The sequence below is a fragment of the Cladophialophora yegresii genome (genome assembly GCF_000585515.1).
Source record: "Cladophialophora yegresii CBS 114405 chromosome Unknown aczIN-supercont1.5, whole genome shotgun sequence".
Taxonomy (NCBI): domain Eukaryota; kingdom Fungi; phylum Ascomycota; class Eurotiomycetes; order Chaetothyriales; family Herpotrichiellaceae; genus Cladophialophora; species Cladophialophora yegresii.
Genome location: NW_006913049.1, coordinates 1,824,943 through 1,850,715, shown reverse-complemented (window position 1 = coordinate 1,850,715; position 25,773 = coordinate 1,824,943). Strand labels below are relative to the sequence as shown.

The following is a 25,773-nucleotide window of genomic DNA, read 5'->3' as shown; positions in this document are numbered from 1 at the left end:
AAGAATCAACTCCGCCCCCATCTGAACAGCAGACCAGAACGAGGGACCAGTGGCGTCCCGAGTTGCTGGTAGACTCCTGTGGAGGCTATGCAATCTGTCCATGTCTGAGGCAAAAGAGGGTGCGACCGACGATTTGATGCAACCCCCTCTGGATACCGTTGCGGCCGTCCAAGCCGAGGAATCAAGGGATTCTGAGGACTTATTCGTTGTTTTCATGGATGCAATGACTGTTGTTCGATTCCACGGCAAAATGGGCCAAAGTTCAATTCCAGGATCAACTCGGCCATCACCATCTGGTGGAATACTTGATGAACGCCATGACCCGTGTCAGATTTCGTGACACTCAGAAGGATACTTGGGTCGCCAGACCCGGTGCTGATCGACACTTGGTGGTAAAATTGCCAAGTTGATTTCCCCATGGCGCCCAGAGAATACGGCGACGAGCAAGGCTTCTGGAGAACGGGTGTCGTCCACGCGACGAAAGTCGGTCTCGTGGAAGCCAAGCATCTGGTCTCATCTCATCTTTTCAACCCGAACTCCTTCATCTGCCTCTCCTCCTCGGCCTTCCTCTGCTGGCTCAGGCGGAAGTCGCGTAGCTTCGTCTCCAAGCCGACCTTTTGGGCGACAAGCTGTGCACGCTTGTTCTGCAGTATTTCCAAGCGTTGAGCGTATTCTTGTTCTCCTGGAGCGTTTGTGGTTGAGTTCGTCGCGGCTATCTCAGCCTCCTGGGTTTGCGGCGGACTAGTAAGGCGCTGGACTTGCTGTTCGAGCGGACGAAAAATGGTTAGCATGAAGATGGACGAGACAGAACGATGATCCTGACAAGGAGGCGTTGGGGTTGTCTTGCTTGAGAGATGCTTGGTATGGTGGGTAGGGTTGTATGGGCTTACCTTCCTTGCTGCATTCTGCTGCTGGCCGGTCTTCAGGTATGCGCCGATCAATGCTCCCGAACCAACTATGCCGGCGATTCCAATGGCGTAGATCAACGGACGAATACTGCGAGACGGTGTGCCCCGTGGTAAAGAGGGAGGTACCTGCGCTGGCGTTCGGACATTGTGTTCGGCGGGTCGTGCAGGAAGGCGCGACTTTGGGGCAACGGTCGGGGACATTATCAGTTGTCTGGGAGAAATGAAGCCATCCGTGCTCAGGCGACGGCCATGTGTCTGCCGGCTTGGAGGGTGGACGTTGCAGAGGTGAGCGGCCCCCGCTGTCGTTACTCGCCTCGCTCGTAACATGTGGTGGCAGGTGGAGGGGAAGGTTACCCGGAGCGCGGACATTGACCAATGAGAAAGCAGCAACTCTGGTCTCACAGTCGCGGCAGCCTCTCCTCTTCGCGTTCTCTTGCAACAGTCGTCGGCGACCGTCCATGACACTCGACCACACCATGCGGCGGTAGCTTTGACAGAGCAGGACAGGGTACAGAACTACAATCCTAGCCCAACATGGCGGACGAGCCCGGCTCCCTCAACTGGCGTCTCAGCGCCCACCCGATCACTCTACTCACGTACCTGGGTTTCCGAATAGGTATGTATGCATTGCAATGGCTGGCTACTCATCGCTTCACAGTCGAGCCAGGGTCCCACGCATTGCTTCTCCCATGTCCTTCTGCTAAACTGACCGTACTCCAGGAAGCCTCCTCATGTACCTCTTTGGCGTCCTCTTCATCCGCAACTTCGTCCTGGTCTTCATCTTGACCCTGCTGCTTCTCTCCCTCGACTTCTACTACCTGAAGAACATTGCTGGTCGCCGCCTCGTTGGTCTGCGCTGGTGGAATGAAGTCAACACCTCCACGGGCGACAGCCACTGGGTGTTTGAATCCCGCACCTCGCAGGAGAACCAAGGCGGGTGGGTCGAGAACAAGACCGACAAGCGGTTCTTCTGGTTGAGCATGTATATCGTGCCGGCATTGTGGGTGGGGCTGGCCATTCTGGCGATTGTCAGGCTGCAGAACCTGATTTGGCTCGTTACTGTTGGTAGGTACACGGGACAAGGTCTCGTCGATTTCGAATCTTTGCTTACGAGCCGACCAGTGATCGCATTAGTCCTTACCATCACAAACACCGTTGCATTTTCACGTTGCGACAAGTTCAGTCAGGCGTCGAGTTTCGCGGGTTCGGCGCTGTCAGGCTCCGGACTGGCCAGGAGTCTCGCGAGTAATATGGTTGGCCGGTTCTTCAGATGAGCACATGGGTCAGGGCTCACCATAATGCATGAAAAGGCGCTTTGGACGGTTGATTCTTGTGAGCCATGGACGGGAGCAGGGTGTGTGGGTTATAATTTCACGGACAAGGCGAACCAGAACAGAATGCGCGCTCGAAATCTACCGCAGAGAATGGGCACCCATATCGATCGTTAGCGGTACGCTGAATTATCAGAGCAAAGTTCCTTCCACGCCCTGATCCAGCGCACATCACAAGTCCATAGAAGAACAACGTCCAATGGTTCCCAGATCAGGTCAAGTCAGGCGCAATCCTCACCTCGCCGATACATTGGATCGCATCTATGGCAGGGACACACCCAGTGGCACCACCAAACAGACCCAGTGAGGGCAGACATCTCCAACCTAGTACCAAAGATCACATGCGGAACCTATTTGACTGGGAAATCGAGTGTAAAAGGTGAGTCGTCTGCGAACGGACGGGGCTTAGGGGTACTATGCAGGAAGACAATTGATGGCATACAAGGCACCCATGCATTGCTTTTCCACCATACATCACCCTTCTCCGTCTTACAGTACAGAATGCTAGGTAGTCCGCTACTGTAGAACACTCAATTTCACTTCCTGCCATGCTCGGCGAGGAGGCGCGTCTCCATCGCCTCAAACCCTTTCAGCGCCCGTGCATACCGATGCCACACCTCCTCATTGTACCCGTCCGCGATCTTCTCGACAAACTCCTCCTCCCTCCACCTCTTGCCGATCAATTCCTCGAACGTCTCGCCCTTTTGCCTCTCGACGGCCCACACGGCTTTATACGCGGCCCCCAGGGCGCACGCATTCTCACCAACATCTAACTTGAAAACACCCTCCGAGCCGCCGAGGACTTGGCCCGCGACCTTGGCGATGGCTTTGTTGCGCGAACCGCCGCCCACGAGGTAAATCCGGCGCGGCTGGGCAGGGAGGCCGCTTGCAGGGTTAGACACGAGTTCCCGAGAGCGGAGGCGGAGGGAGAGGAATTGGGACTCGACTATGACCCTCGCATCTTGTTCAGGAGGCTGTGGGACAGATTGCTCGGGCTGAAGGTCATCGTTGGACGCGTTATATGAGTAATGCCATTCTCCCACGGGCAGGTTGGGGATGATTTCGGGTCGTGGAAAGTACAGGCCCAAATGCATTGGGTCCTTTTCGTCCGCTTGCGCAAGAGGGGCAGTCTCCAGCAGATGCTTGTCGAATTCTTGCCACGAGTTCTTCTCCTTGCCTAGCTTGTCGTTGATAGCGTCTCGGACCTTTTCTCGGGCAAGACCGCCGTTCTTGTAGCACAGCATGAACATGTATAATCCCGGCGTCGTCGGGTGGTTGAAGAAGTGAGTAGCCGGGTCGGGCTTGTACTGGCTTGTGGACATGAGAAAGGTTGTCGAGGTGCCCAGGCTGACCATGGCGTCGTTGTCCCGGAGTGGTAAGGCCAGGATTGTCGAGGGATTATCACCTGTAGAAGCGATGATTGTGCAATCATCGGAGAATCCATGTCGCTTGACGAAGTATTGAGAAACGGTCCCAAGATGTATACCACCGTCTTCAGGCACATCGCCTAGTTTCTTCTTCAGTGCATCCACTCCTGACGGGCCGGCTGTCAGTTCGAGGAGTTTCTGATTCCAGTTGCCTGCTTTGATGTCCCACAGATTCATGCCGCAGACATCCGAGATGTCGAAGGGCGCAAACTTCCCAAGGAGTATTGTAGCAATCCAGGATGAAACAAGTGTGATCCGGTGCGTCTTTATGTACTTGTCCGGGTACTTGCGTTGAAACCGCATTATCTGGGGTCCTGTGAAGCGGTGATGAGCCTTACTTCCGGTGACGTTCGCCAGTTGCGCCTCATTGCCCAGGATGGCATCGAACTCGTCGCATTCTTTCTGCGTGCTCGCATCCTGCCAATTCGGGCTGTATGGATGCGCAAAAGCTCCGTCAAGTTGTGATTCCAGCGTCCTCGAGGAATCCAATTGTGCCAGTAATTGTTCCGCATCAGCATTCCAGAAGACACTTCCATGCTGCATGCCGGAGCCGCTAATTCCCTTGACACGACTGAAATCGAGACCATTGTCTTTTAATCTAGCCAGGACAGTGTCGATGGCCTGCAGCCACATTGCCACGGGTGCGAAGACTTCATGTTCTGCTTCGTTGACAAGGACACCTTTCGTAACACCGAAGCCTTTGTTATCCGCATCGAAATCAAATTTGGCCTCGTGAATCTTTTTCAGACTCGAATCCACGACTAGCCCCTTTAACTGTTGGGTGGACAGGTCGAAGCCCAGATAAAGAGGTCCGGAAGAGGTCATGGTTATGATGTCGATCGCAACAAGCTTCTAGGTATAGACCGTACAACGACCAGACTATGCGTATAGTACCAGATGAGCGAAGAAGAGCTCGACTCTTTCATCAACAATATTTTCCGAGTGATGAAAGCAGGTGGAGTAATCGCGCGTCCGTCATGAGGGGAGGGATGCTCCGGTGGTCCTCTTGGCATGATGATATCAGCCTGAAATCGATCGGCGAACTGTGGTTTGCGCCGCACGGAGTGACTGCCCACAACTGGCAGGGGAAATTTAAGCCTGCTTCTTCTTTGTGCCCGAGGCTGCAACGTGCCCATCTGAACGCCCGTGTGCATGAGAATGTTCGTTTCCATGTTCGTGATGATGGCCGTGGTCATGCTCGTCCTCTGGTTCCGGGCTGCTCCTAGGGCTGACGTCGGCCGCAATAAAATCATTCCCAAGGCTGGCGTTCGTATCGTCGAGCTGGACGAACTTGACACGTACTCTTCTCACGCCCCGAACTTTGTTGCCACACCGCTGACGGACCGCATCCTCGATAGGTTCCATTTGCTGTACCGTAAAGTCCTTGGGAACGGCGAGCTCAATGTCCATTAGATAGTTCTGACCAGACTTGACGCCCTGGATATCTCGGATCTCGGTCTCTTCGCCGTACTGAGCAGGTTCTAGCCCGGTCGCGGGATCGCCCTTGAGTGCTCTTGTGGCAGCTCTTCGGACGTTGGACTTCACCTCACTGTCCACGGTGACATCAGCGAGCTCGAGTAGTGCTGCCTTGGTGTTGCCCCAGCCCGCCCTGATGACCATGGCAGAGATGAGGAGCCCACCGACGGGGTCTAACCATGAAGCGTCTGCAAATACGTGCGCACCACCAATAGTCGCAAGCGCCACAATGCTGGTGAGTGAGTCGATACGGTGGTGGACGGCATTGGAGGCTAGGACCGAGGATTTCCGTTCTCGAGCAATCTTCATAGCTGCAGAGTTAGGTTAGCGACCGGGATGCAAGATGGGTCCAAGCAGAAGAAAGGCCTACTAGCTCGATATAACCACTCCTTGACCACGATAGAGCCCGCTGCGAGCCACGCAGCATTGAGATCCGGCAACGTCTGTCCATGACTGTGACTGTGCCCGAGGAAGGATAAGAGTCCACCATGTGCATGCTCAGCATGGTCATGCGCATGCGCAGCAGCCTCAAGAAAGAACTGCGTGTAAAGAGCGTCCACCCCGTTCAAGCCAATCCCGATACCGCCAAAGAGCAATAGCCCACTGACGCCCAACGCACCCAAGCTCTCAATCTTGCCATATCCGCTGGGAAACCGGTCGGTGGCTGGCTTGAGTGACCAGGAAATCGTAGCGAGGGTCATGAAGTCGGAGACAAGATCGGTCAGAGCGTGGAACCCGTCTGCCACGAGGGCTTGGGAGTGGAACATGACGCCTCCTATTCCCTTGCCTAGGGCCATGCCCAGGTTGACGAACAGGCCAATCCTCGTGATCCTAACCCCGGCGTCATTCCTATTCTGTGAGGTCAAGTAGGTGTTGTCGTGCGAGTGGCCGTGGCCATGCGAATGTCCTGCATGGCTCCTGGTCTGCTGCCGGGTACTCTTCTGCGAGGCAGCCATTGGAGCGCAGGCAGTATCGAAGGATGTGGAATGAGTGAGGGAGGGAGACAATGTTCTCGAGGGCCGGAGGGTGGCATGCAGACGTCTATTAACAGCCAGGCCGCCTAATGCTCGCAGTCTTGGTCGCTGGGTGGCATTGTTCGAGCTGAGGAATGCTCGTGGACAAGTGGAAATGTGTCGCGTTTCGGCGCGGAACCAATGCGTCAGCGGCATTTGGAGATTCGATCGGGCGGCCCTGACACGCGCAGGCACACAACGAAGGGGAATGATGATAAGCTGTTCTGTATCTCGCGACCCATGCTGTCGTGGAATGCAAGGGCAGCTCACAAAGCCATGGGAAAAGAGAGGTCCGTCATCAATTGTGCACGCAATTGGACGCGTCGCAAGATCTTGCCGAGAAACAAATTAATTTTCCAGGTGAAAGTGAATGAAGTCAGAGGCTCTTTTGCTGCTCCGACTACGGACTCGCCCGGCTCTTGGGACTTCTTCATCTTGGCGAGCCACAAGCCGACACATTAAACAAGCGTCCTCTCGGTGCTCGGGGGGTGGCTCTATCTAGCCAGCAGGAGGACAACTCCGATGCGGCTAGCCTAGCTACGACGGACGGATGCTCTTCGCTAATCCTCTAGAACCCTGAATGCAAACACTTGCCCTGGCTTTTGAGCCATCAGACGAATACACGGGCTTGATCAGCCCTCCAGCTTCAATCTCTCCAGGTCCTTGATCGCCTCCTCCAACCTCTTGACCTCGCTCTCCGCATCTTCGAGCTTCTCTTGCTCCTTCTTCCTGGTCTCTGGGTTAGCTTTCTCCCACCCTGCTCCGCTCATAATCTTCTTGCTCTTGTCCGCACGAGCCTTAGCATCCTCGATGCTCTTCTCCCGCTTCTTCAGTTCCTCGGCGACATCGATCCGGCCCACGATCTTCAGGTACACAGCAGCGTCGGCGTTGATGCTTTGCAAAGCGCAGCCTGCGGGTGGGAGGGCGTCGGCAGCCGGTGGGAGGACCTCGATTTCGCCGGCGTATTTGCCACTCAGCGACTTAATTGACGTCTTCTCTTCCGAGGCGGTCTTGAAGGCGGACTCCGCGTATGTTTGGATGATAAGATCACCAGGTTCCTTGAAGCCGTACTGCGCAAGCAAGCTTCGGGCACCAGAAGAGATATCCATAATGAACTCGTACTTCTCAGCTTCTTCCGGCGCATCCAGCTCCTGCTTGAATTCAGGGTACTTGGCAATCATGATACTCTCGGTTGTATCGCCCTTTCTTCGTGGAAGTTTCTGCCATAGGGCTTCGGTGATGAAGGGCATAATAGGGTGCATTAGCAACAATCCGCCCTCGAGTGCGGTATACAGAGTCTGCTGTGCGGACTTTCTCTCATCCTCCGGCGCCTCAGGCGTCAGAATGTATTTCGAGTTTTCAATAAATGTGTCGCACAGTTGAGTGAACCAGTATTGATACAGCGTGCCTGCAGACACCGAGAATTCGCGATCCTCAATGGCTTCGTTCACCGCTTTTGTCGCCTGGTTCAATCTGTGAAGGATCCACTTCTCTGCCAGCGACTTGGGTTTGTTGTCCGTCAAAGTAGCATCTGGGCTGAAGTCTCCACCGAGCCTGCCTAGGGCGAAGTTCGTCGCCTGGTAGATCTTGTTGCAGAACCGTCGCTTTGCTTCAATTTCTCGGACGTCGAAGGCAATATCGCCTCCGCCAGTCGTGTAGTTCACAAGGGTGAACCGAAGAGCATCAGCACCACACTCCTCGACACCTTTGGGGAAGGCGCCCTTTTGATATGCCTTGGCCTTCTCAATTTCGGCAGGGTCGAGGTTGCCGCCGTAAAGAGTCTGATGGAGACCCTCCAATGTGATACCTCGGATAATGTCCAGCGGGTCGATGACATTGCCCAGCGACTTGGACATTTTCCTGCCCTCAGAGTCGCGGATCAGGGAATGGCAGTAGACCTCCGTGAAAGGCACGTCACCGGTCATCTTCAGGCCGAGCATGACCATTCTCGCCACCCAGAAAAAGAGAATGTCCCAGCCTGTCTCCAGCATAGAGGTCGGATACAGTTCTCGCATGTCTGAGGTTTCCTCCGGCCACCCTAACGTCGACCACGGCCACAACCCTGACGAGAACCACGTGTCGAGGACATCTTCGTCCCATTTCAGAATGAACTTCTTGCCGGGGAATTTCTTCTCCGCCTTGGCGCGGGCCTCGTCTTCATTGTAGGCAGCCACCCAATATGTGCTGTCAGCATCATTACTGGACTTGTCCTCCAACTCAATGTAGTAGGCTGGTGCTCGGTGGCCCCACCAAAGCTGTCGCGAAATGCACCAGTCTTGGATGTTCTGCATCCAGAAGTGGAACCGTTTTGACTCTGACTCGGGTTTTATCATAATGCGTCCGTCGAGCACGGCTTCGTCTGCGGCTTTAGCCATATCCGTCATTTTCATCCACCACTGTGGCTTGAGCACTGGCTCGATCACGTCCTTACTTCTCTGGCACATGGGAATCACCATGGCGTTATCTTCCTGTTTCGTGTATAGATCGAGCTCTTTAAGCGCATTGATAACGCCATAGCGAGCATCGAAGCGTTTCTGACCGGCGAAAGGGCCTGCGTTGGCATTCAGCGTACCATCGTCATTGAGAATATTGATGAACTCTAGATTGTGCTTCTTGCCCTTGGTAAAATCGTTGGGATCATGTGCCGGAGTGATCTTCACAGCTCCAGTACCGAAATCCATCTCCACCTCTTCGTCCGCGATGATCAGGATCTTGCGGTCGGCGATGAAAGGATGGATGGCCAACTTTCCAACGAGATGCTTGTACCTCTTGTCTTCGGGATGTACGGCGATAGCTGTATCACCAAGCATTGTCTCCGGACGAGTGGTAGCAATCTCAATAAACTCGTAGCCTTTGAAGCGGTCGGGTGAGCTGGACGATTTGTGCGAGTCGTCGCCTTTCTCAATCGGATACTTGAAATAGGTGAGTACACCGAATTCGATCATCTTGTCGTAACCGGGCACTTTGAGCTTGGTGCGACCCTTCAGCTCCTTATTGTCCACTTCCAAATTAGACAATGAGGTGCTCAGCGCAGAACACCAATTCACCAACCGATCTGCTCTGTAGATGATACCTTCGTCGAACAGGTCGATGAAAGTTTTGCGCACTGCCAGAGAACGCGTGTCGTCCATGGTGAAGGCCTCGCGACTCCAGTCCATCGAACCACCCAGTCGCTTGAGCTGCTCCGTGATGTTGCTGTGATATTTCTGCTTCCAGCTCCAGATCCGGTCGAGGAGTGCTTCTCTTCCTAATTGATGCCGAGTCTTGCCCTCAGTCTTGTAAACCATCCTCTCCACCACGCTTTGGGTAGCGATGCCGGCATGGTCACAACCAGGAACCCACGCCGTGGTCTTCCCTTTCATTCTAGCATGTCGAATCATGGTGTCCTGTAGGGCGTTCGTGAGAGCATGTCCCATGTGTAGCGATCCTGTCACGTTCGGAGGGGGGATTGGGATGACGAATTTGCCCTCAGGCTTGATCTTTCCATCCTTGGTGAATTGGGGCTTGAAGAAGCCTTTGCTCTCCCACCATTCGTAACGGCCACTCTCAATCTGTTGGGGCTGGTAGGCATCTGCGGCGACAGCCTTCTTGACCTTCTCCTTCTTTGCAGCAGCTTTGGAGGTGTCGGGCACAGTAGCGGGTGCGGTCTGTTTCTTGGACTGTTTCTCCTGGAACTTGGCCAGCTTTTCGGCTTTCTTACGCTCTTTTTCAACTGTAGGAGGCATGGTGGTCAGAGAGGAATTCTTCAAGTGCGAAAGCCAGCGATGTCGTGCGGGTAACAAGTGTATGGAAGTCTATCGAGGAGTGAAAGATTGACTATGAGACCCTGCTAGGTCTTATGAAATCCTTTCCCAGTCATACACCACTGATTATCTGGCGGTCCGGTACTCGTCTTCAAGTGAGTCATCTTTCGTCATATACTCCGATACGAGTGCGCGAGGGGAAGTCGTGTATCAATGCGGTCCTTCAGTGTCATCGTGCGTACTTTCTTTAGCAGTCTTCTCCTTGCCTGCTTCGCCCATTACTGTCTGGCCCTTGTCATTGTTCTGGAGATCCGTTCCAGGCACGTTTTGGCCCATGGCGTCTTTGGCCGCAGAACCTTTTGCGGCGGACGTGATATCTGAGGATACCGGGGGTGGAGGGCCCGACGGTGAGCCAGTCGGCTCGCCAGCTTGAAGACCATGTTAGAACAGCCCATAGAGCATGATTAGATCGGGTAACAGCCATACTTGTGTTATGTGAGGCGGCATTGAGGGCCATGTTGAAACGAGAAAGCCGTCTCCAAGCAGGAGGGCACCGAAGCAGAGGCCTGATAAGTATTTTGCTCGACTGCCTTTCGGCAGAATTGTCGCCGGAAGAAGTTTGCTCAGTATGTTAAGGAGAAGATGTACATAGAATACAGGAGGAAGGCAGCTCAACGGCACGAGGGGTATATTGGTATCGGAACGCTGCAGTCTATGTATGAGTCGCAGTGCTCAGCGGAAAATTATTGGTGACGTAGACGAGGAAGGTTTCCCGAACTCCTTTTGCGCTCTGCCTTCAAAGTACGGAGTACCCATACTCCCTTCCACCCTCAAACAACCGCTCATGACGCCCTTTCAGTCGACATTGACCTGCGTTGAGTCCCATCCGCTCAGTTCCCATCCGCTCAGGCCCGCTCCCGCTCGACTGCCATCCCTTCCTCACGCAAGGACGCTCTCGATCACGCCAAACGGCCCAGCCACAGCACTCCAAATCTTGACCACCTTTAGACCCACACTCTCCAGCAACACTCTCCACTGCTGCTCCGTGCGCTGCATGGAAGAGAACGTCGTGCGGCTAATATCAGCCAGGCTCTCGAAGCCACTGCATCCTGTGGCCGGTAGGACAGTTTCGCAGACCAAAAGCCTCGAGGTACCGGCCGTCATGGCGGAGACCTGGTTCCTGAGGATTTCGCGGCATTTACTGTCCGGAAAATCGTGCATGACACGGCGCATAAAGTATATGCCGGCTCCTGTGTGCGCGCCGCAGGCGACGCATGACATTAGACTGAACCCGACAACCGGAAGGTAGGAAGAACATGTCTCGACTCCTCCGCAGGAAAGGAGAACGTGCGAATGTTACGTACCTTTCACTGGCTGCTCCGTGAAGAAGTCATAGTCCATGACCTCGAATGTGGGCTTCTTTGCCCTCGCCTCGTCGATGATTTTGCCAAGATCCTGCACGAGGAAGCGTCCCTTGATGGCCGGGTGTGCTTCCATCGCTTTCTCCGTGACTTGGCCGATACCGCCGCCAACGTCGACCATGACCACGCCGGCCGGGCCCACTGCTGCTCCTGCGGCTTCAAGGATAGGGGTCGGGATCGGACTTGCAAGGATCCCTCCGGCACCTTTCATGGCCGAGTTGAAGCGGACAAGTCGTGCCGGGTCGTTGCGTAGGTAGGCAAAGAAATCTGTCCCGGTGGTGTAGTGCGAGAGGGTGTTTTCGGGCTGGTCCGGGTTCTTGTACTCGAGAGACTTGAGGTAGGCTGGCATTTTCCCGATGCAGTCCCAGCTGCTGTCAAAGCTGAAGAGAGTAGTATCTTGTTAGTAGCAAGACCCGACGGACGACTGCATGAAACTCACATGTGCTTGTTGAGGTCAGCAATGCCGGGCGTAGTCAGTGCCTGCGAGACAGCCGTGTGGGCATAGATCATCTCCCCAAGCTCAGCGACGATGCTGAATCCTGTCAGGACGCGCATGAGGCGTGCTGGATATCTGATTTAGTGGTGATGCCCGAAGGGAAAGCTCCTCGTCACTCAAGAGACGCTCGCACCTATCAACACCTCGTCCGCTCCAGTTTTCTGGGCCAGCTCAGCCGCTGTCATCGAGTCTCCGAGATGATTAAACAGTTCCAGCTCCAACGCCGTGCGCACAACTGCATTCAGCCATGGCTGGACAGAAGGCACCCGTCAGAGCCTCGTCCGCTTCAAACCACTCTCCATGCTCACCTGGAAAGCGATCAAGGTCGCCTGTTGCTGCGGCACGACAGTTTCGCTGGCAAGTTTGGTCGCTGCTCTCCATATCTGCTGGCGTGCTTGGTCGATTTTGGGCTTCTTCGCTCTCTCTTCGGGCGTCAGCGACACATAGGCATCGATCGAGGCATTGATTGAATCTCGGATGGCGAGAAGGCTGCTGAAGTCATCTGAAGGCGCCGCCATTGTTCAGCCAGCTCCCTGTTCACCAGCGTCGAAATTATCGCGTTATCGGGCTGGTAAATTACCTTCTTGAGCGTTGGACAAACGATAGAGTTGACCAGCCAGGCTGCTCCATCAACTGGAGGTCGACACAATTTATTGCTCGACATAAAGTGCCGTGACGCCGGGCCTCCGCCTCGAAGGAATAAGCCCCCTTGAGATTGTCCAGTTCAGGAGGTGGGTCTGATCGGGCACGGCTCGTATCGACCTGCATTGAGCGAGGCACCTACCTGCCTTCAGGCGTGACGAGACGTACCGCAGGATAAGAAGGAGAGCGTGAGATCTCGTAAATGCTGACTTGCCGCTAGCCACTTGGGCCTTGGCTGCTTCCAGGGGCATTTCAAGGTACTTCTACCTCCACGTGCTTGATATTCCAGGGAGAACAAGAACAAGTAGACTTCTCTGGCGCAGGCTATGCGAAGGTCTTGATCAAAATACGTACCTTCTGAACCTCCTCCGGGTGCTCTCCGCGCTGAAGGAGCCATCAGACGTACGGTAGTAATTGACGTAGAGTCAGCAGCCACATTTGGAGTCTCCGGAGCTACAAGTTATCTTCTAGCCAGCATAAGCCGGTGACTCCCAACTTGGAACTGCGTTGCAACGACATCGACTCAAGCTTCCCGCCCCGGAAACCGTCGTGCGTGGCTGTCGCCTATCACGGCGTCTTCAGTTTTCGCCAACTTGGTCGCGGAACACGGCACCATGGCCACCTGGTGGTAAGCGTGCTTCGACGTACCCATCGTCCCCTGTCTTGGGCCACTTCCTGCCCAGACGTTTGGAGGGAACGACTAGGTACAGTAGCAGTAAGCTGAAACGGGACGTTGTTGCCGACCTAAGAGGGGACACATGAGGCGATTTCGTGTGGTAAATACCCTCCGTGGTTTGTTCCCTTGCCATAGGGTGTTTATTCGCACGAAGAACGAGCACATCTCTGAGACGGAAGGGCGCAGCAGCAGTGTGAGGTGTACTCCGTATAGACGCAATGAATTAATCATACCAGCCATAGCGCCAGTGATCCCCAATTATGGTTTCATTTCCACCGCAGGATGCCGTAGCAGAGCAAGAAAGCGAGGGAACAAACAAATGAATATATCAGATTGAGTCGAGTGGATGGACCGATCCTCTTCCCCGTTCCATACCATCGCACGCTGCACATCGCGGCGTTCGTACATCCTTTTGATATCATACCACCATATCCTCATCACGGCCGCTAACGACCCGTCGTTACACTTCGTCATCCCATGTCGAAGAACCATTAAGATGAAATGGCGTCACAGGTAGGCTTGCGAAACCGGTCGAGTGTCAGAGTCCGATCCGGTTTTGGGACGTGGCTTGCCCTTGCGGCATTCATTCATCTTACTTGATTCAGGTGGTCCTCATAGACGGCCAATGTCTGTGTTTCGAAATCTTGACGACATTCAAGAAACGTGGTTCTGAGAATTCTGCTGTTGAGCTGCTTGCGTCCTCACAGGTGCAAAGTACGGATGGGCCATGGCTTCTTGAGCAGTAAGACGTTCCTATGGCTCTAGTTAGCTCGCACATCGGGACGCCACAGAGGATGCCATAGAAACACACCTGATGGTCATATCGCAACAACTTGTCGAGAAAGTCAATAGCCTCGGGACTCACGAAGCGCTGATTATCGGCATTGACAAAGCTCTGCCACGGCTTCTTCGGAAACCGGCTTAGTATGTCGTCGTACTGCGCGTCCAGCTCAATGTCATAGCGATCAAGGTATTCGAACAGGTCGTCCGTGCCGAGGACCTTGGCAATCTTTACCAGTTGATCCGAGTTGGAATTGCCGTGGAAGAAGGGCTCTTTTCGGAAGATCATCGAGGCGAACATGGCGCCCAAGGACCACATATCGAGGGAGTAGTCGTACTCCTGGTAGTCGACCAGGAGCTCGGGGCCCTTGAAGTAGCGGGATGCGACGCGGACGTTGTATTCTGTGCCTGAATGGTAGAATTCGGCGAGACCCCAGTCGATCAGTCGAAGCTACGCGAATGAGTCAACACCAGGAACAATCATCGCTCTCCTGTGCGTACCTTTCTTTTCGCATGGTCGATCATAACGTTATGCGGCTTGACGTCTCGATGCATGATGCCCTTGGAATGGCAGAAATCCAGGGCCTTGAGCAGCTCGAAAATATAGTAGCGCACATCGAAATCCACGAACCGTGGGTAGAGGGTCCTGAAATCGGTGTTGTCGACGTTCTCGAAAATCAGCGACGGAGTCTTGCTCTGGCTGTCTCGCACCACGTCCAACAGGGCCACAATATTCGGACCCCCGGAGAGGTTTTGTAAGATCTTGATTTCACGCTTTATCTTCTTCTTCTTGACGGGCTTCAGGACCTTGATGACGCATTTCTGGTAGTTGACAATGTTGATGCCTTCGAACACTTCCGAGTACTTTCCTCTTCCTGTAGGCTCCTCAGTAGGTGCACTCCACCTCGTGGTTTGTGCGATTGATGGCCTCACCGATCTTTCGGACGATTTCGTAGTTCTCTAGAACGCCCCACGATATCGCGACAGAGTCGTAGTCCCAGTATGACCGCGGCATGTTGGCGTTGACGTCGGCGTAGACTCGTGCCATGGCTGCGGTTGCGGCGGTCTGATCGATGTGGGATGGTGATGTATCATGCAATTGTGGGTGGAGGGAGTGGGGAGTCAGGCTGGATATCGCGGCGACTGAATGGGCGCGCTCGCTGTTGATTATGCCGTCGGACTGGCAGGCAATCAATATTGGGAGGAGGGAACAATGTGGATTGGAAGAGGTGTCGAGATGGTATGCAGTTGCGCCCAGCAGGGCAGATGCAAGATGGCGCTGTTGTGTGGGAGCCTTTGCGATCCGCGTGGGGATCCAATACGGTACCTCCGGAATTAATCTCCGAGGCGCCGTGAAGCCGAGAACTCACATCAACAGAGAATCACTCCGTAAGTCCACCGCAGTTGTAGTCGATGGCAATACATGAACACCACTGTTAACGCTGGTGCTCGCTCAGATTTCTTCACTATACCTGAGGTCCATCATGCTGACCATATCTGACATCGGCCTGACGCAAAGTTGCGTCCCCCATCGACACGATGCCGTTCCATGATCTGAGCCTTCCCTACACAACCAACCATGCGGACCTCTCGCACACCCTGGCCTTCCACGCCGAGCTAGGTTATTCGGTGGTCGCTGTCTCCCTGACCGTGACGGGAAAGCTCCCATCTCAACCTCAAGAAATACCCATCTCAGCCTTGACAATACCCAAGACTGTCACGACAGTCCTCACACGGCTCACACTGACTATCTCTGACGCAACCCAAAACCACCGCCTCACACAGTTCTCCCCAGCCTACAATCTCCTCGCCTTGCGCCCAACCACCGAAAAGACGCTCCAACTTTGCTGCACGTCGCTCGAGTGCGATCTGATCTCTCTCGATCTGTCTCAACGCCTGACCCACAGCATAAAATTCAAAACTGTTTCGTCCGCTTTGCAGCGTGGGACCCGTTTCGAGATATGCTATGCTCCCGCCATACAAGCTTTGGGGAATAGTGAGGCGAGGAGGAACCTGATCAGTGGAGCGACTCAGCTCATCAGAGCCACGAGAGGGAGAGGAATTATCTTAAGCAGTGAGGCGAAGAATGCGCTGGGTGTGAGGGGACCACATGACGTGATCAATCTTGCGCAGATATGGGGCCTGGGTCAGGAGAGAGGGAAGGAAGCCCTTTGCGAGGAAGCCGAGAAGGTTGTGAGGTTAGCGGCCATGAAGCGGACAAGTTTCAGAGGTATCATAGACATTATCGACGGCGGTGGTCAAGCAACTGAAAAAGGTAAAGACATTGAGAGGGGAAAGGAGGTCATCAACAACGCCGCGAAGCGAAAAGCATCCAACACCTCCCTAGCGGCTTCCACGGCTCAAGAGGATCAAAAATTGTCGGACGATAAACCGCTCTCCAAGCGTGAGATGAAGAGAAGAGCGAAAAAGGCGAGATTGGAAGCAGCACCTGGAAATGGTCACGATAGTAAGGCAGGGCCCGACGACGTCGGTGCTGATACAGCCCGCGCCCAGGATACCTCTGCGTTGCATTTTTCTATCAAAGCATGACCACCCTCGCTACAAGTGGCCACCAACAAGAGCTGATAAGCTCAAGAACCCGGCCGGGCTCGAGCTTCGCTAAGTGCCCAATATATAAGAAATGAAAAGAAAATAGGCTACTCTAGTTCCGAGAGTAGGTGGACTCATCCATCGCTTCGCCTCGTTTCCAACAGGGGTATAAAACTAGGTCGTCTGTAGATGTTGCATGGATTTTGGGTTTCGTCTATGATAACATTGTCGGCGCTGGGGCTCTCCTCCCGATACCCAAGGTGTAAGCGTTCTTGAGCGTGAGAGTGGCTGGATCGATAGTATTGAATGCGCCGAATGGGATCCCATCACCGGCTCCGGTAGGGCTCGAGGCGGCTTCCGCACTTGCCGAAGATGCACTTGCAGAAGAAGATGAAGTGGTTGGAGAAGATAAGGCCGCAGCTGGTACTGTGGTGGTGGTACTCGATGTTGCTGATGGTGACGAGCTCTTTGTTGTCGTCGTACTTGTCGAAGCTTGCGCTGGAGAAGCCACGTCTGATTTAGGAGGCTGGGCTTCGTTAGATGAGACGATGCTGCTAGAGCTAGAAGGTACCGTACCAGATGACGTTGCGGCCGAAGCGCCTAAGGAGGCAACGGTTAGCATAAAGCTATTCTCTTCGGACCCTGTTTCGAAACTCACTTGACGATCCAAAGAAGCCGCCTGGAGAAACAGTGGCCGTGGCGGCTGGTGGAGGGCCAGCAGGACCAGCAACTAACACACCAGTCTTGACAGCCTCCGCGGCTGGGATGGACGAGAGACCCGGTGTGATTGAGACGCTGGCAACAGCAACCGCTCCCCCAGCCGGGAGGCCGGTGGGAGGAGGACCGCACCAGCACCCAGGGGGAGCGTTTTGCCACTGAGTGACATAGGCGGTCACAGTGCTTCCTGAGCAGGCCGACACCGCGGTGACAGTGGTCTAGTTACTCACGTCAGTCGCGCCAACGGTAGACTCGAACCAGGACTTACAGTCTCGGTCTTGGTCTCGGTGGCGGGGGGTGGGCAGTTCTGAGCTGGGCAGGTCTGAGGTGGGCATGTCTGAGCGGCAACTTGGGTCGTTGGGGGAGCTTGCCACTGGCTCGCGGTGTACTGGTTCTTGCCACCCTGATCCCAACCCTGACCTTGACCACCCCAAGAGCCACCACCTTGGCCACCACCTTGGCCACCACCGCCTTGACCTCCCCAAGAGCTACCGCCTTGGCCACCACCCTGCCCACCATCTTGCCCACCGCCGAACTGGCCTGCACCGCCAAATCCGCCAGAGCCACCATCACCGCCAGCGGAAGCCTGATGCCAAGGTTAGCCAAGGTCCAACACAAGACTTGGAGAGTCGCAGAAGTCGACATACTTGCGCCAGGCAAGCGGCCAGGATTGTAAGAGCAAAGAAGGAACGGAATGCCGGCATCGCGTCTGAGTATGTAAAGCTGTTCTGTTCAAAAAGGAATGTCGAAAGGAAAGGGCAATTAAATGCTGGACCAGCAACACAATGAACGAACGACTTGTTGGGAGAAGGAGGGATAGAGATGGAGGTGGAGGAGAGAGAGAGTAGAAATGCGAAACTCGGGCCTCTAAATGGACATTTTGAACCTGTGAAGACCAGGGGAGAAGCGACTACCGGCCAAATTGAAGGGGAAGAGCTGCTTTCGGCGTCATGGACTTCCGGACAGCGGCTTCAGACCACGAATGCCACGGAGTGAGTTGGCGAAATCGACGGCGAGGTCAGCCGAAGTGCTTGCATCCGCTGGCCGCACGGTCGCCATTGGGCGAAGCCTTTTCTCAAACACATCATGCGACGTTTGGATCTTCAGCCAAGGTCTCAGAGGTCAGCCATTCAGTGGCTGTACCGTGTCAGGTTGAGGTGAAAGTGTTGCAGAAGCCGTTTGTTGAGACAGGGGGTGTTTCATGCCTGGGCGCTTGGCCAAGGAGTGCGATTCGTCCACATGGATGGGCGCTCATTGGGCAGCCTTACCACGTTCTAGATTCTAGATGCGCTAGTCTACAGCCTCGCACTCCTGCCGCGACGAAGCGTTGCAGTATCCACCAGCGGTGTCTAGCCATTCTCATATCGCGTGCGCCCCTCGTGGCTCCTACACAGCATTCCTATTGCTACTTGTCAAGCTTTTCCAAGACCGCTTGCACTTTAGCGACGAGCTCCTCTGCCTTGACAAGTACACCGTCCTTTTCCGGGTGACCGTCAGGGAGGCCCATCTGCTTAACCTTGACCTCTCCCCGTGCCTGCTCGTCCTCGCCAAGAATGACCGCAACAGGCGCCGCGGCACGGTCTGCGAGCTGGAATTGCTTCTGTAATTTGGCCTTCTGCTTGGAGAACGTTTCTGCCCGGAGACCTGCCTCCCTCAAAGCAGCCAAAATGTCAATACGCTCCTCGAACATACCGCTGAAGCCGGAACCGCCGAATGCCATGATATATGCATCGGTTCTGTTGGGCTTAATGTAGCTGAAGCGCTCGCCCTTGGCCATCCTCGCCTTGGTAATGGCAATTATTCTATCGATGCCAAAGCTTACGCCAACACAAGGCATATTGGCACCGGGCCTAAAGCGTTCGACCAGGTTGTCATAGCGACCGCCAGCCGCGACAGAGCCGACGCCAACTGTAGGATCGTCTGACCTATCTTCGTCTTCAGAGGCTTTCTTCTTCTCCTTTGGTCTCCTAGGGACACCGTTCGTGCTGCCATTCGAGGTCACGGGAGCGTCACTCGAGGCTGACTCTGTCGAAGCGACAGGAGGCATGGGGGGCGTAGAATCTTCGACGGTGGCGGGGGCAGGCGCCTTTACACCGGCAGATCCCTCTGTGACAACTTCATAGATGACCCCCGTGTAATAGTCGAGCCCGCGTGCTAATGAGAGGTCGAAAGAAATTTTGTCCAGAGCCTTCCATCTCTGTAAATACCGCATCAGCAGTTCCATTTCTTCGATCCCTTTCTTAGCCTTCGGGTTGTTCATGAGAGCTTCGTCCTTCTGCAGTTCCTCGAGTAGTTCTTTGCCGCCCTTCCTCGTGACGTACGTCCGAATCTTGTCCGCGACGGACTCGTCAAGACCTTTCTGCTCTACCATTTCCTTCTTGACCTCCTCCCACGGCAGTTTGTCCAATTTGTCAACCGCGCTGGATATTGTCCTCAACTTGTCCTCCGGGACACCGCACACTTCAAAGAGCCCATCCAGGATTCTCCGGTCATTAAGTTTTATTGTGTATCCGGTCCACTCCAACGCCTCAAAGATCTTGACCACGCAGGAGATGATTTCACTGTCGTTGAACATGGGTGCCGTCTCGCCAGCAAAGTCGATGTCGCATTGCCAAAACTCCCGCATGCGCCCCTTGGATATGGCGGGTTGATCCCTCCTGTAGACCTTGCCAATCGCGTACCGCTTCGAAGTCTCCATGTCTGGATTCATGGCTAGCCATCTGGCGAAGGGAACGGTCATGTCGTAGCGTAATGAAAGGAGCTCCCCACCCTGATCCTGCAGGTCGTAGATTAATTTCGAGTCTTCGCCATATTTGCCCTTTAACACCTCTTGCAACTCGAAGACTGGCGTATCCAGCTCCTGCGCACGATATTTCTCGAAAACGGTCTCGATCTGACGCCGAATAGCTCTTAGGAGGACAACATCATCGCCGAACCAGTCGCGTGTGCCCTTGGGATTCTTGAGCGTTTCCTTGTTCTTGCTCTTCTTCTCTTTGGCCATCGTGGCACAGGTTCTAGTGCAATAGCTTAGACGGACAGGTTGGAGCGACGCGCGTACAAAATTTCGGGTGATCAGTGAGGACGTGCGCCAGAGTCGCAACGGACCGCACATATAGTACTCGGGGTAGTATGACTGCCGCAGGTAATGGTTAGAGTGAAGTGAAATGTAACTAAATTTGAGCATGCAAGTCACGTGCCACGTTGCGACTCATAATGAGCAGGTAGGCTTGTATGCTCTGCTGCATGCTACAGCTTACACCTTTTCACCCTCGACAACTTCACCAGCTCCATTGTGTTCGGCGGGCTCTACTGGGTCGAGATGCAACGGTATCCCGTTTGATCAACTAGCTCTGACGACGACGAGATTTGCAGCGTACTAGAACTGGCGGGGGCTACTGCGAAGGAAATCTGATCGTGCACGACCAAGAAGTATTTCTTTGGAGCTACCTCAAATCTGCTACCTGGATCAGGGATACCTGTTGTCAAGGGATAACCTGCATGAGCCTCCATTTTTGTACTATCGCAGCTTTTAGCTCGATCACTACCACGTAGTCGAACCCGGGATGTGCCCTGGGCTGTAGCTGCCTCTCTGCGGACTGCGCAACGCACCACCAATGATCCCGGCTGGGCTGCCGTTGTTCTTGCCTCTGCTACTGCCGCTGCCTTTTCGACCAGCGGTATCGTACTCCGTCGTTGTCGGCATAGGAGGTATAGGGTCCGCATCCTCAAAATCAGCAGAGAAGTTACTAATTCCGCCGGCTGAGTGGTTGGTGTTGGATCTTGGTCGGCGTTGATCAACGGTGGGAAGAGTCTTGGCGTATGCCGCAAAGGGAGAACCTTGGACTTCTGGGATGACTGGACTGTTGGGAAATGCTTGAAAGCTGCCGAATGCGTAGGGACGTGCGTGCTGCGGCAGGCTACGGGTGCCTGGCAGTTCACCTTCTGGCGTCAGAGGACCGCTGTTACTGAGCATCATCTGCCTATGCGCCATTTCCTGCCTTTCAAGGATATCAAGCTCGCGAGCGTTGCTTTCCCATCGCATCTTTGCGCCTCTTACCTCCCGCTCAAGGTTGAGAATCTCTTGGTTCAACTCGGATTCGCGCTTCTGCTGCTCAGCGCTTCTAGCAAGTGATTCAGCAGCTTTCCTTTCCTTTTCATTGAGACCCTCGACATTGGCATGGGTGATTCTGTCGTGCTGCTCGGTCAGCTTCGAGTTGCGGCCGGACAGGCGTTCTTTCCGCGCGACGATCGTGCTCAATTCCTGGTTGACACAAGTTGTATCGTCATTTGCAGCTGCACGAGCTTTCGCCAGAGCTTCGTTCGCTTCCGAGAGGAGGTTCTGCTGCTCGTCGTGTGTAACCTTGGCGGTTGCGTAGTCGTCATGGTCATCCTCGGGCGTGGAAACCAGATTTTCAAGGGCAGCGCCAAGCTCCACGTTGGCGTCCTCAGTCTGCTGCCGGGTCCGTTCAGCTTGCCACAACTTCTGCCTCTGCTTGCTATCGTCGCTGGCGATTTTCAGACGAGCCGTGAAGTTTTCCACTTCCTTCTCAACCTTGGCTTGTGTGCTTCTGTGCTGGCGCTTAACCTTGGTGAGGCGATTACGGGCTTCAGTTAATTTAGCTTCGCCTGTCGCAATGGAGTTTTTCAAGGTGGTCGTGGGCGAGGCAGGCGCAGTCGGTTGAAGGGCAGATACGGGCGCCATCGAAGGGGGTAGATCCTTGTCCGAGAGCATTGGGGTCTTGACCATAATAGAGGCAAAGTCCTCATCTCCCGTGCAGTCGATGAAAGTGCAGGTATAGGTGCAGTTGGGCGCTAATCCTGATATTGTTCCAGTCCAACGAGCGGTTCCGTCGGGTTTGGAGCGCGTTACCGGCGGGTCTAAAGATAGTGCGTGCCATTTCGCTCCGTTGATGCGAACGTAGAATGGCCGGCAATCTGCTTTCCGTGAGGAGTCTTGTGGCTGCGCAGATTCGTAGGTGTAGGTTGCTTCAAACATGATGGACGAGGGTTCTACGTTAGTGATAGACACCAGGTCGTGGTGGGTTGCTTCGAAGGGGCTGCCTTCCTGTTTTACAACGGTTGGTAGTGCTTTGTTGTGCTCGACCTCCCTGAGCACATGGACTTTGGTGCTAGCAAGCGCAGCCCAGAACGGTTGTTTGCTTCTGACATGGTTCGCCTGGCGCCTGCGTTTCTTCGCACTTATGCTTTTGTTATCCTTGCCATCCTTGAAACCAGGCGTGGGAGGCGGTTGGTAATCGACCGAGGACGACACCCCCGCCGGAGTCGAGCCGTCCAGAGCTGAAGCGTCAGATATGGAGCCTGCAGAGGCTTCCGTATCTATTCGTTTTGATTTAGCGGACCCGGTGGAGTATGAAGAAATGTAGCGACGAAAACTCGCCATTCCACCTTGAGCAATGATATGTATTGCAAAAAGACTTCGGATATAGGACGGCGGCCCGGGGCTATCCCCAAAATCACGATCTGTCGGAAGATATTTCAAGTATTCCCATAGCCCGGTCTGAGAAAGCAGGTCGACCGGTACCAGGTTCGAGTAGAGGAAGCGGCGCACGTCCCTGCTCCGAGCCAGATGCAACAGAAGCACGCCTGCAACGCAGAAGGTGTTGACCCTGCTGGTTTTACCGGAGCTACCATTGCCTAGAGTGATGGCGATTTGTATCTGGGCCAAGTCGAGCGCAAAATTCTGTGCCCAACCCCACAAGCAGATCCATAGTCCAAAGATAATTGTGTCCACAATCCCTATAGTGCTGAAGTTCGGAACTCCTGCCGATCCCTGGAAGATATCGAGCAATGACAGCAATGACGTTGGGGTACCAGCACCGCCTCCTGGCATCAGGGTCAAGGATGCGAACAGGGCCTGAACGATGGTCAAGATTACCGAGGGGAGAGCCAGCAGCACAATCAGCAGGGAGACGGTGTCAGTAGCTGGCCGGGATCGCAAGATTGTCGACGCCAGATGGAGGACACTGATGTCTTGAGCCTTTGATTTGGAAACCCCCATGTCGCCTCGTCGTTGATGTAGCATAGAAGATCCATTCGCCTCCAACTTGATATCTTTCTCTTTCGCCGCGCCTGAATCCGTGTCGCCAACCACGGATTGAAGGTTGAGCGCGGGTCTTGAGGGATCTTGTTGCGTATCCGAGGCTGCTGCCGATCCACGGTCGCTGCTTGCTGTGCTCACGGGGTTCTCGGTAGGACTGGGCTGAGAAACAGGCTCGGATGGGACAGGGCCCTTTGCGGTGCCATTGAGGTGACCATTCGACTTTTGCTTGGTGACACGTTTTCCGGGTCCTACAAGACCATTCTCATGGCGGTTGTTATGCTGGTGCTTCTTCGCCGCCGGGTGCCGCGGCATGAAGGTCTGTAGAACAGGCGAAGGGCTCCGTCCCAGTCGGCTTGGTGACTCTCTTCGGGTCAGCAAGCCAACTGGAGGGATCAACGTTCGGGTAGGCCTCGGAAGGCGAAAGGGGAAATCGGCGGGAAAGGGTGTGCGTGGAGGACTACGCCCCCGTCTGTATATGTCGATAGATGGTTGGCGAAGGTGGTGGTAGCGATAGTGGCCACGACCTGAAAATGCGAAGGGGAAGAAATGGAAACGAAAGTGAAAAGCTCAAATTACACGACCTTGGGCCAAGTCAGAATCTGGATGTGCAGTCGTTGCACCACCTACCCACTTGACAGCCGTGCGTTAGGTGGTTCGGATTTGCTGGGCAGGCATCCTCCCGGTTTACATACAAGCAAAGAAGGCCAACCCAGCTGGTCCTTAGTGCCGCCCGCAAGTGGCTTGCTGCACCCTACGATCGCCCATCGTCATCATCTTCAGCCTTTCTTCACGGCTCACATTGTCGTTTAATTACTTTTGACCAAGAATCCATCTACCCTGGCAGGACTGCCACCGTACTCCCCGCGGACAACTCTGTCTGACCTAACAGGCTTCCAGTGGCATGAGGCCATGGGAGACAGATGCCATGAGAGCGAGTGACTGGTTACTACAATCAAAGAGGGGCTGCGGGCTTGCAGAAATCGAGCAGATGTGGGTTTTCGACCTCGAGGCCTCGAAAGCCCATTCGCACAGGAACCTCACCCATCGCCAGTATGAATCCTGCCCAGCTCTTCCTGAACTACAACAGTCGATTCATCCTTGCTGTTAGCTGCATGAACATACAAGCATGAGTCCAGCACATCGGATTGAGTCAAGACCGCTGTATGTTGTTCATCCCCTTTCAATGTTCGTACCCGGTCTCGGTCAGCCGGTGCTTCCTGCACGCCCATGACTGAGCATGCTGCCATTCGCCCATTTAGTTAGGCGCAAACCTGAAACATAAAACTCTGCAGAGAGTCTGCCCGCTTGTTCCTGCCTACTGGGTAGACCTTTGGAGCCACTTTCCCAGCTAAGCAAGCCTGCTGGCTTGTTTGGGGGCCTACGTGGAGAGCGCAGAGTCGAGCAGTAACCACCCCACACCACCCCTAGGAATAAAGGCGCCCCTAAGCATTCTTTAGCTGCAGCGCATGCACACAAATTGTCCAGACGGAGAGCCTCTTGAAATCTGCCACTTGGGGTTGCCGATGGCTGCCGACTCGCTCAACTGGCTTGCCTCATTATGAGGTGCTGCTGCAATGTTGTCCTACCCCTCTCGAACACTTTATTCTGCCCTATCCTGGCGCTATCCGTCGATCATGGACCAAGAGCCTGCTGAGGAAGGTCTTGTTACGTTTTAGCGTCCCATTTCCTCAGTGGAACTCACTCTTGCCTGCGTGGGCTTGTTGACAGGTGAAAGAATCACCGACTTCTCGCCGCAGGCACCTCGATTTGGCCCCTCCAAAGAAAATGTTCAGCGGATTGCGGAAGGGGTTTCGCCATACACATTAAGCAAATCATCCGTGTTTGGCTTATCGTTCGTTGTCGTCTGGCTGCTTTGTCCGCATTCAGCGCTACCGCCTCAACCTTCACGGACTACTGTATTGTGTGTACTATGTAAGCTTTTCCAACCTTGTCTCAACATTCTAAAGGGAGTAGTAGGGACGTCCTACGAGAGTCAATTCCGATCGGGTCGTTTTCATACAAGTATCCGGATCCTGGCGACCTTATGCAGTTGATCCCTGACGGCTTCCCCATAAGGTCGGCTTGGCTTGCGCTCACTTTCTTAATACCTCATCTATGCACCCCGTATTAGAGTCGGTGAGCTCATCTACCGTGGTAGTCCCGCGGAACTCGTTCGATGACCAGACAGGAACTCCCTATACGCGCTTAGTGGAAGAGGCGGTCATCTACGAGAATATTCATCATCGAAGAGCATTGGACCTTCAACGGAGTGTTCCACTACCGCATCCCCACACACCCTGCAAGATCCCTGTTGATGATCAACGAACGTCTATTCGAACATTCACATTTCCTTTTGTTCGCAGCTCATTTTTTCGCAGGAAACACAGTGTATCATAGCAATCATGGGGTGCGATAACAAAAGAAGGGCTTGGTAGCACTTCGTATCGACTCCTGATCGGTCGTGTCGGACACAACTGATGCAGGGTGCCCGAGGATAAGAAGAATGGTCACACGCCCTTTGAGTTCCTCTGT

The 25,773-nt window shown here is 54.3% G+C and overlaps 12 protein-coding genes across 12 annotated transcripts; 2 read left to right on the top strand and 10 right to left on the bottom strand.

Moving 5' to 3' along the window:
- Positions 1-518: 518 nt before the first annotated feature.
- Positions 519-1,109, bottom strand: A1O7_07394 (uncharacterized protein; the record flags this gene model as incomplete). The annotated part of the gene is made up of 2 exons (XM_007761394.1): positions 519-761; positions 891-1,109. The coding sequence occupies 2 exons, from the start codon at positions 1,107-1,109 to the stop codon at positions 519-521; spliced, it is 462 nt and encodes a 153-aa protein (XP_007759584.1).
- A 333-nt stretch (positions 1,110-1,442) lies between these two features.
- A1O7_07393 (uncharacterized protein) lies at positions 1,443-2,182 on the top strand (the record flags this gene model as incomplete). The annotated part of the gene is made up of 3 exons (XM_007761393.1): positions 1,443-1,524; positions 1,629-1,973; positions 2,031-2,182. The coding sequence occupies 3 exons, from the start codon at positions 1,443-1,445 to the stop codon at positions 2,180-2,182; spliced, it is 579 nt and encodes a 192-aa protein (XP_007759583.1).
- A 593-nt stretch (positions 2,183-2,775) lies between these two features.
- Positions 2,776-4,491, bottom strand: A1O7_07392 (D-xylulose kinase A; the record flags this gene model as incomplete). The annotated part of the gene is made up of 1 exon (XM_007761392.1): positions 2,776-4,491. One exon carries the CDS (start codon positions 4,489-4,491, stop codon positions 2,776-2,778), a length of 1,716 nt encoding a protein of 571 aa, XP_007759582.1.
- A 267-nt stretch (positions 4,492-4,758) lies between these two features.
- A1O7_07391 (uncharacterized protein) lies at positions 4,759-6,098 on the bottom strand (the record flags this gene model as incomplete). The annotated part of the gene is made up of 2 exons (XM_007761391.1): positions 4,759-5,453; positions 5,513-6,098. 2 exons carry the CDS (start codon positions 6,096-6,098, stop codon positions 4,759-4,761), a joined length of 1,281 nt encoding a protein of 426 aa, XP_007759581.1.
- A 689-nt stretch (positions 6,099-6,787) lies between these two features.
- A1O7_07390 (valyl-tRNA synthetase) lies at positions 6,788-9,880 on the bottom strand (the record flags this gene model as incomplete). Its single annotated transcript, XM_007761390.1, has 1 exon — positions 6,788-9,880. One exon carries the CDS (start codon positions 9,878-9,880, stop codon positions 6,788-6,790), a length of 3,093 nt encoding a protein of 1,030 aa, XP_007759580.1.
- Positions 9,881-10,108: 228 nt separating this feature from the next.
- A1O7_07389 (uncharacterized protein) lies at positions 10,109-10,415 on the bottom strand (the record flags this gene model as incomplete). Its single annotated transcript, XM_007761389.1, has 2 exons — positions 10,109-10,326; positions 10,385-10,415. The coding sequence occupies 2 exons, from the start codon at positions 10,413-10,415 to the stop codon at positions 10,109-10,111; spliced, it is 249 nt and encodes an 82-aa protein (XP_007759579.1).
- A 422-nt stretch (positions 10,416-10,837) lies between these two features.
- Positions 10,838-11,874, bottom strand: A1O7_07388 (uncharacterized protein; the record flags this gene model as incomplete). Its single annotated transcript, XM_007761388.1, has 3 exons — positions 10,838-11,148; positions 11,263-11,699; positions 11,759-11,874. 3 exons carry the CDS (start codon positions 11,872-11,874, stop codon positions 10,838-10,840), a joined length of 864 nt encoding a protein of 287 aa, XP_007759578.1.
- A 1,913-nt stretch (positions 11,875-13,787) lies between these two features.
- A1O7_07387 (CMGC/CK2 protein kinase) lies at positions 13,788-14,961 on the bottom strand (the record flags this gene model as incomplete). The annotated part of the gene is made up of 4 exons (XM_007761387.1): positions 13,788-13,886; positions 13,945-14,364; positions 14,415-14,788; positions 14,847-14,961. The coding sequence occupies 4 exons, from the start codon at positions 14,959-14,961 to the stop codon at positions 13,788-13,790; spliced, it is 1,008 nt and encodes a 335-aa protein (XP_007759577.1).
- A 491-nt stretch (positions 14,962-15,452) lies between these two features.
- A1O7_07386 (ribonuclease P/MRP protein subunit RPP1) lies at positions 15,453-16,463 on the top strand (the record flags this gene model as incomplete). Its single annotated transcript, XM_007761386.1, has 1 exon — positions 15,453-16,463. One exon carries the CDS (start codon positions 15,453-15,455, stop codon positions 16,461-16,463), a length of 1,011 nt encoding a protein of 336 aa, XP_007759576.1.
- Positions 16,464-17,089: 626 nt separating this feature from the next.
- Positions 17,090-17,884, bottom strand: A1O7_07385 (uncharacterized protein; the record flags this gene model as incomplete). Its single annotated transcript, XM_007761385.1, has 3 exons — positions 17,090-17,398; positions 17,449-17,766; positions 17,828-17,884. 3 exons carry the CDS (start codon positions 17,882-17,884, stop codon positions 17,090-17,092), a joined length of 684 nt encoding a protein of 227 aa, XP_007759575.1.
- Positions 17,885-18,585: 701 nt separating this feature from the next.
- Positions 18,586-20,181, bottom strand: A1O7_07384 (uncharacterized protein; the record flags this gene model as incomplete). The annotated part of the gene is made up of 1 exon (XM_007761384.1): positions 18,586-20,181. One exon carries the CDS (start codon positions 20,179-20,181, stop codon positions 18,586-18,588), a length of 1,596 nt encoding a protein of 531 aa, XP_007759574.1.
- Positions 20,182-20,721: 540 nt separating this feature from the next.
- A1O7_07383 (uncharacterized protein) lies at positions 20,722-23,553 on the bottom strand (the record flags this gene model as incomplete). The annotated part of the gene is made up of 1 exon (XM_007761383.1): positions 20,722-23,553. One exon carries the CDS (start codon positions 23,551-23,553, stop codon positions 20,722-20,724), a length of 2,832 nt encoding a protein of 943 aa, XP_007759573.1.
- Positions 23,554-25,773: the final 2,220 nt, after the last annotated feature.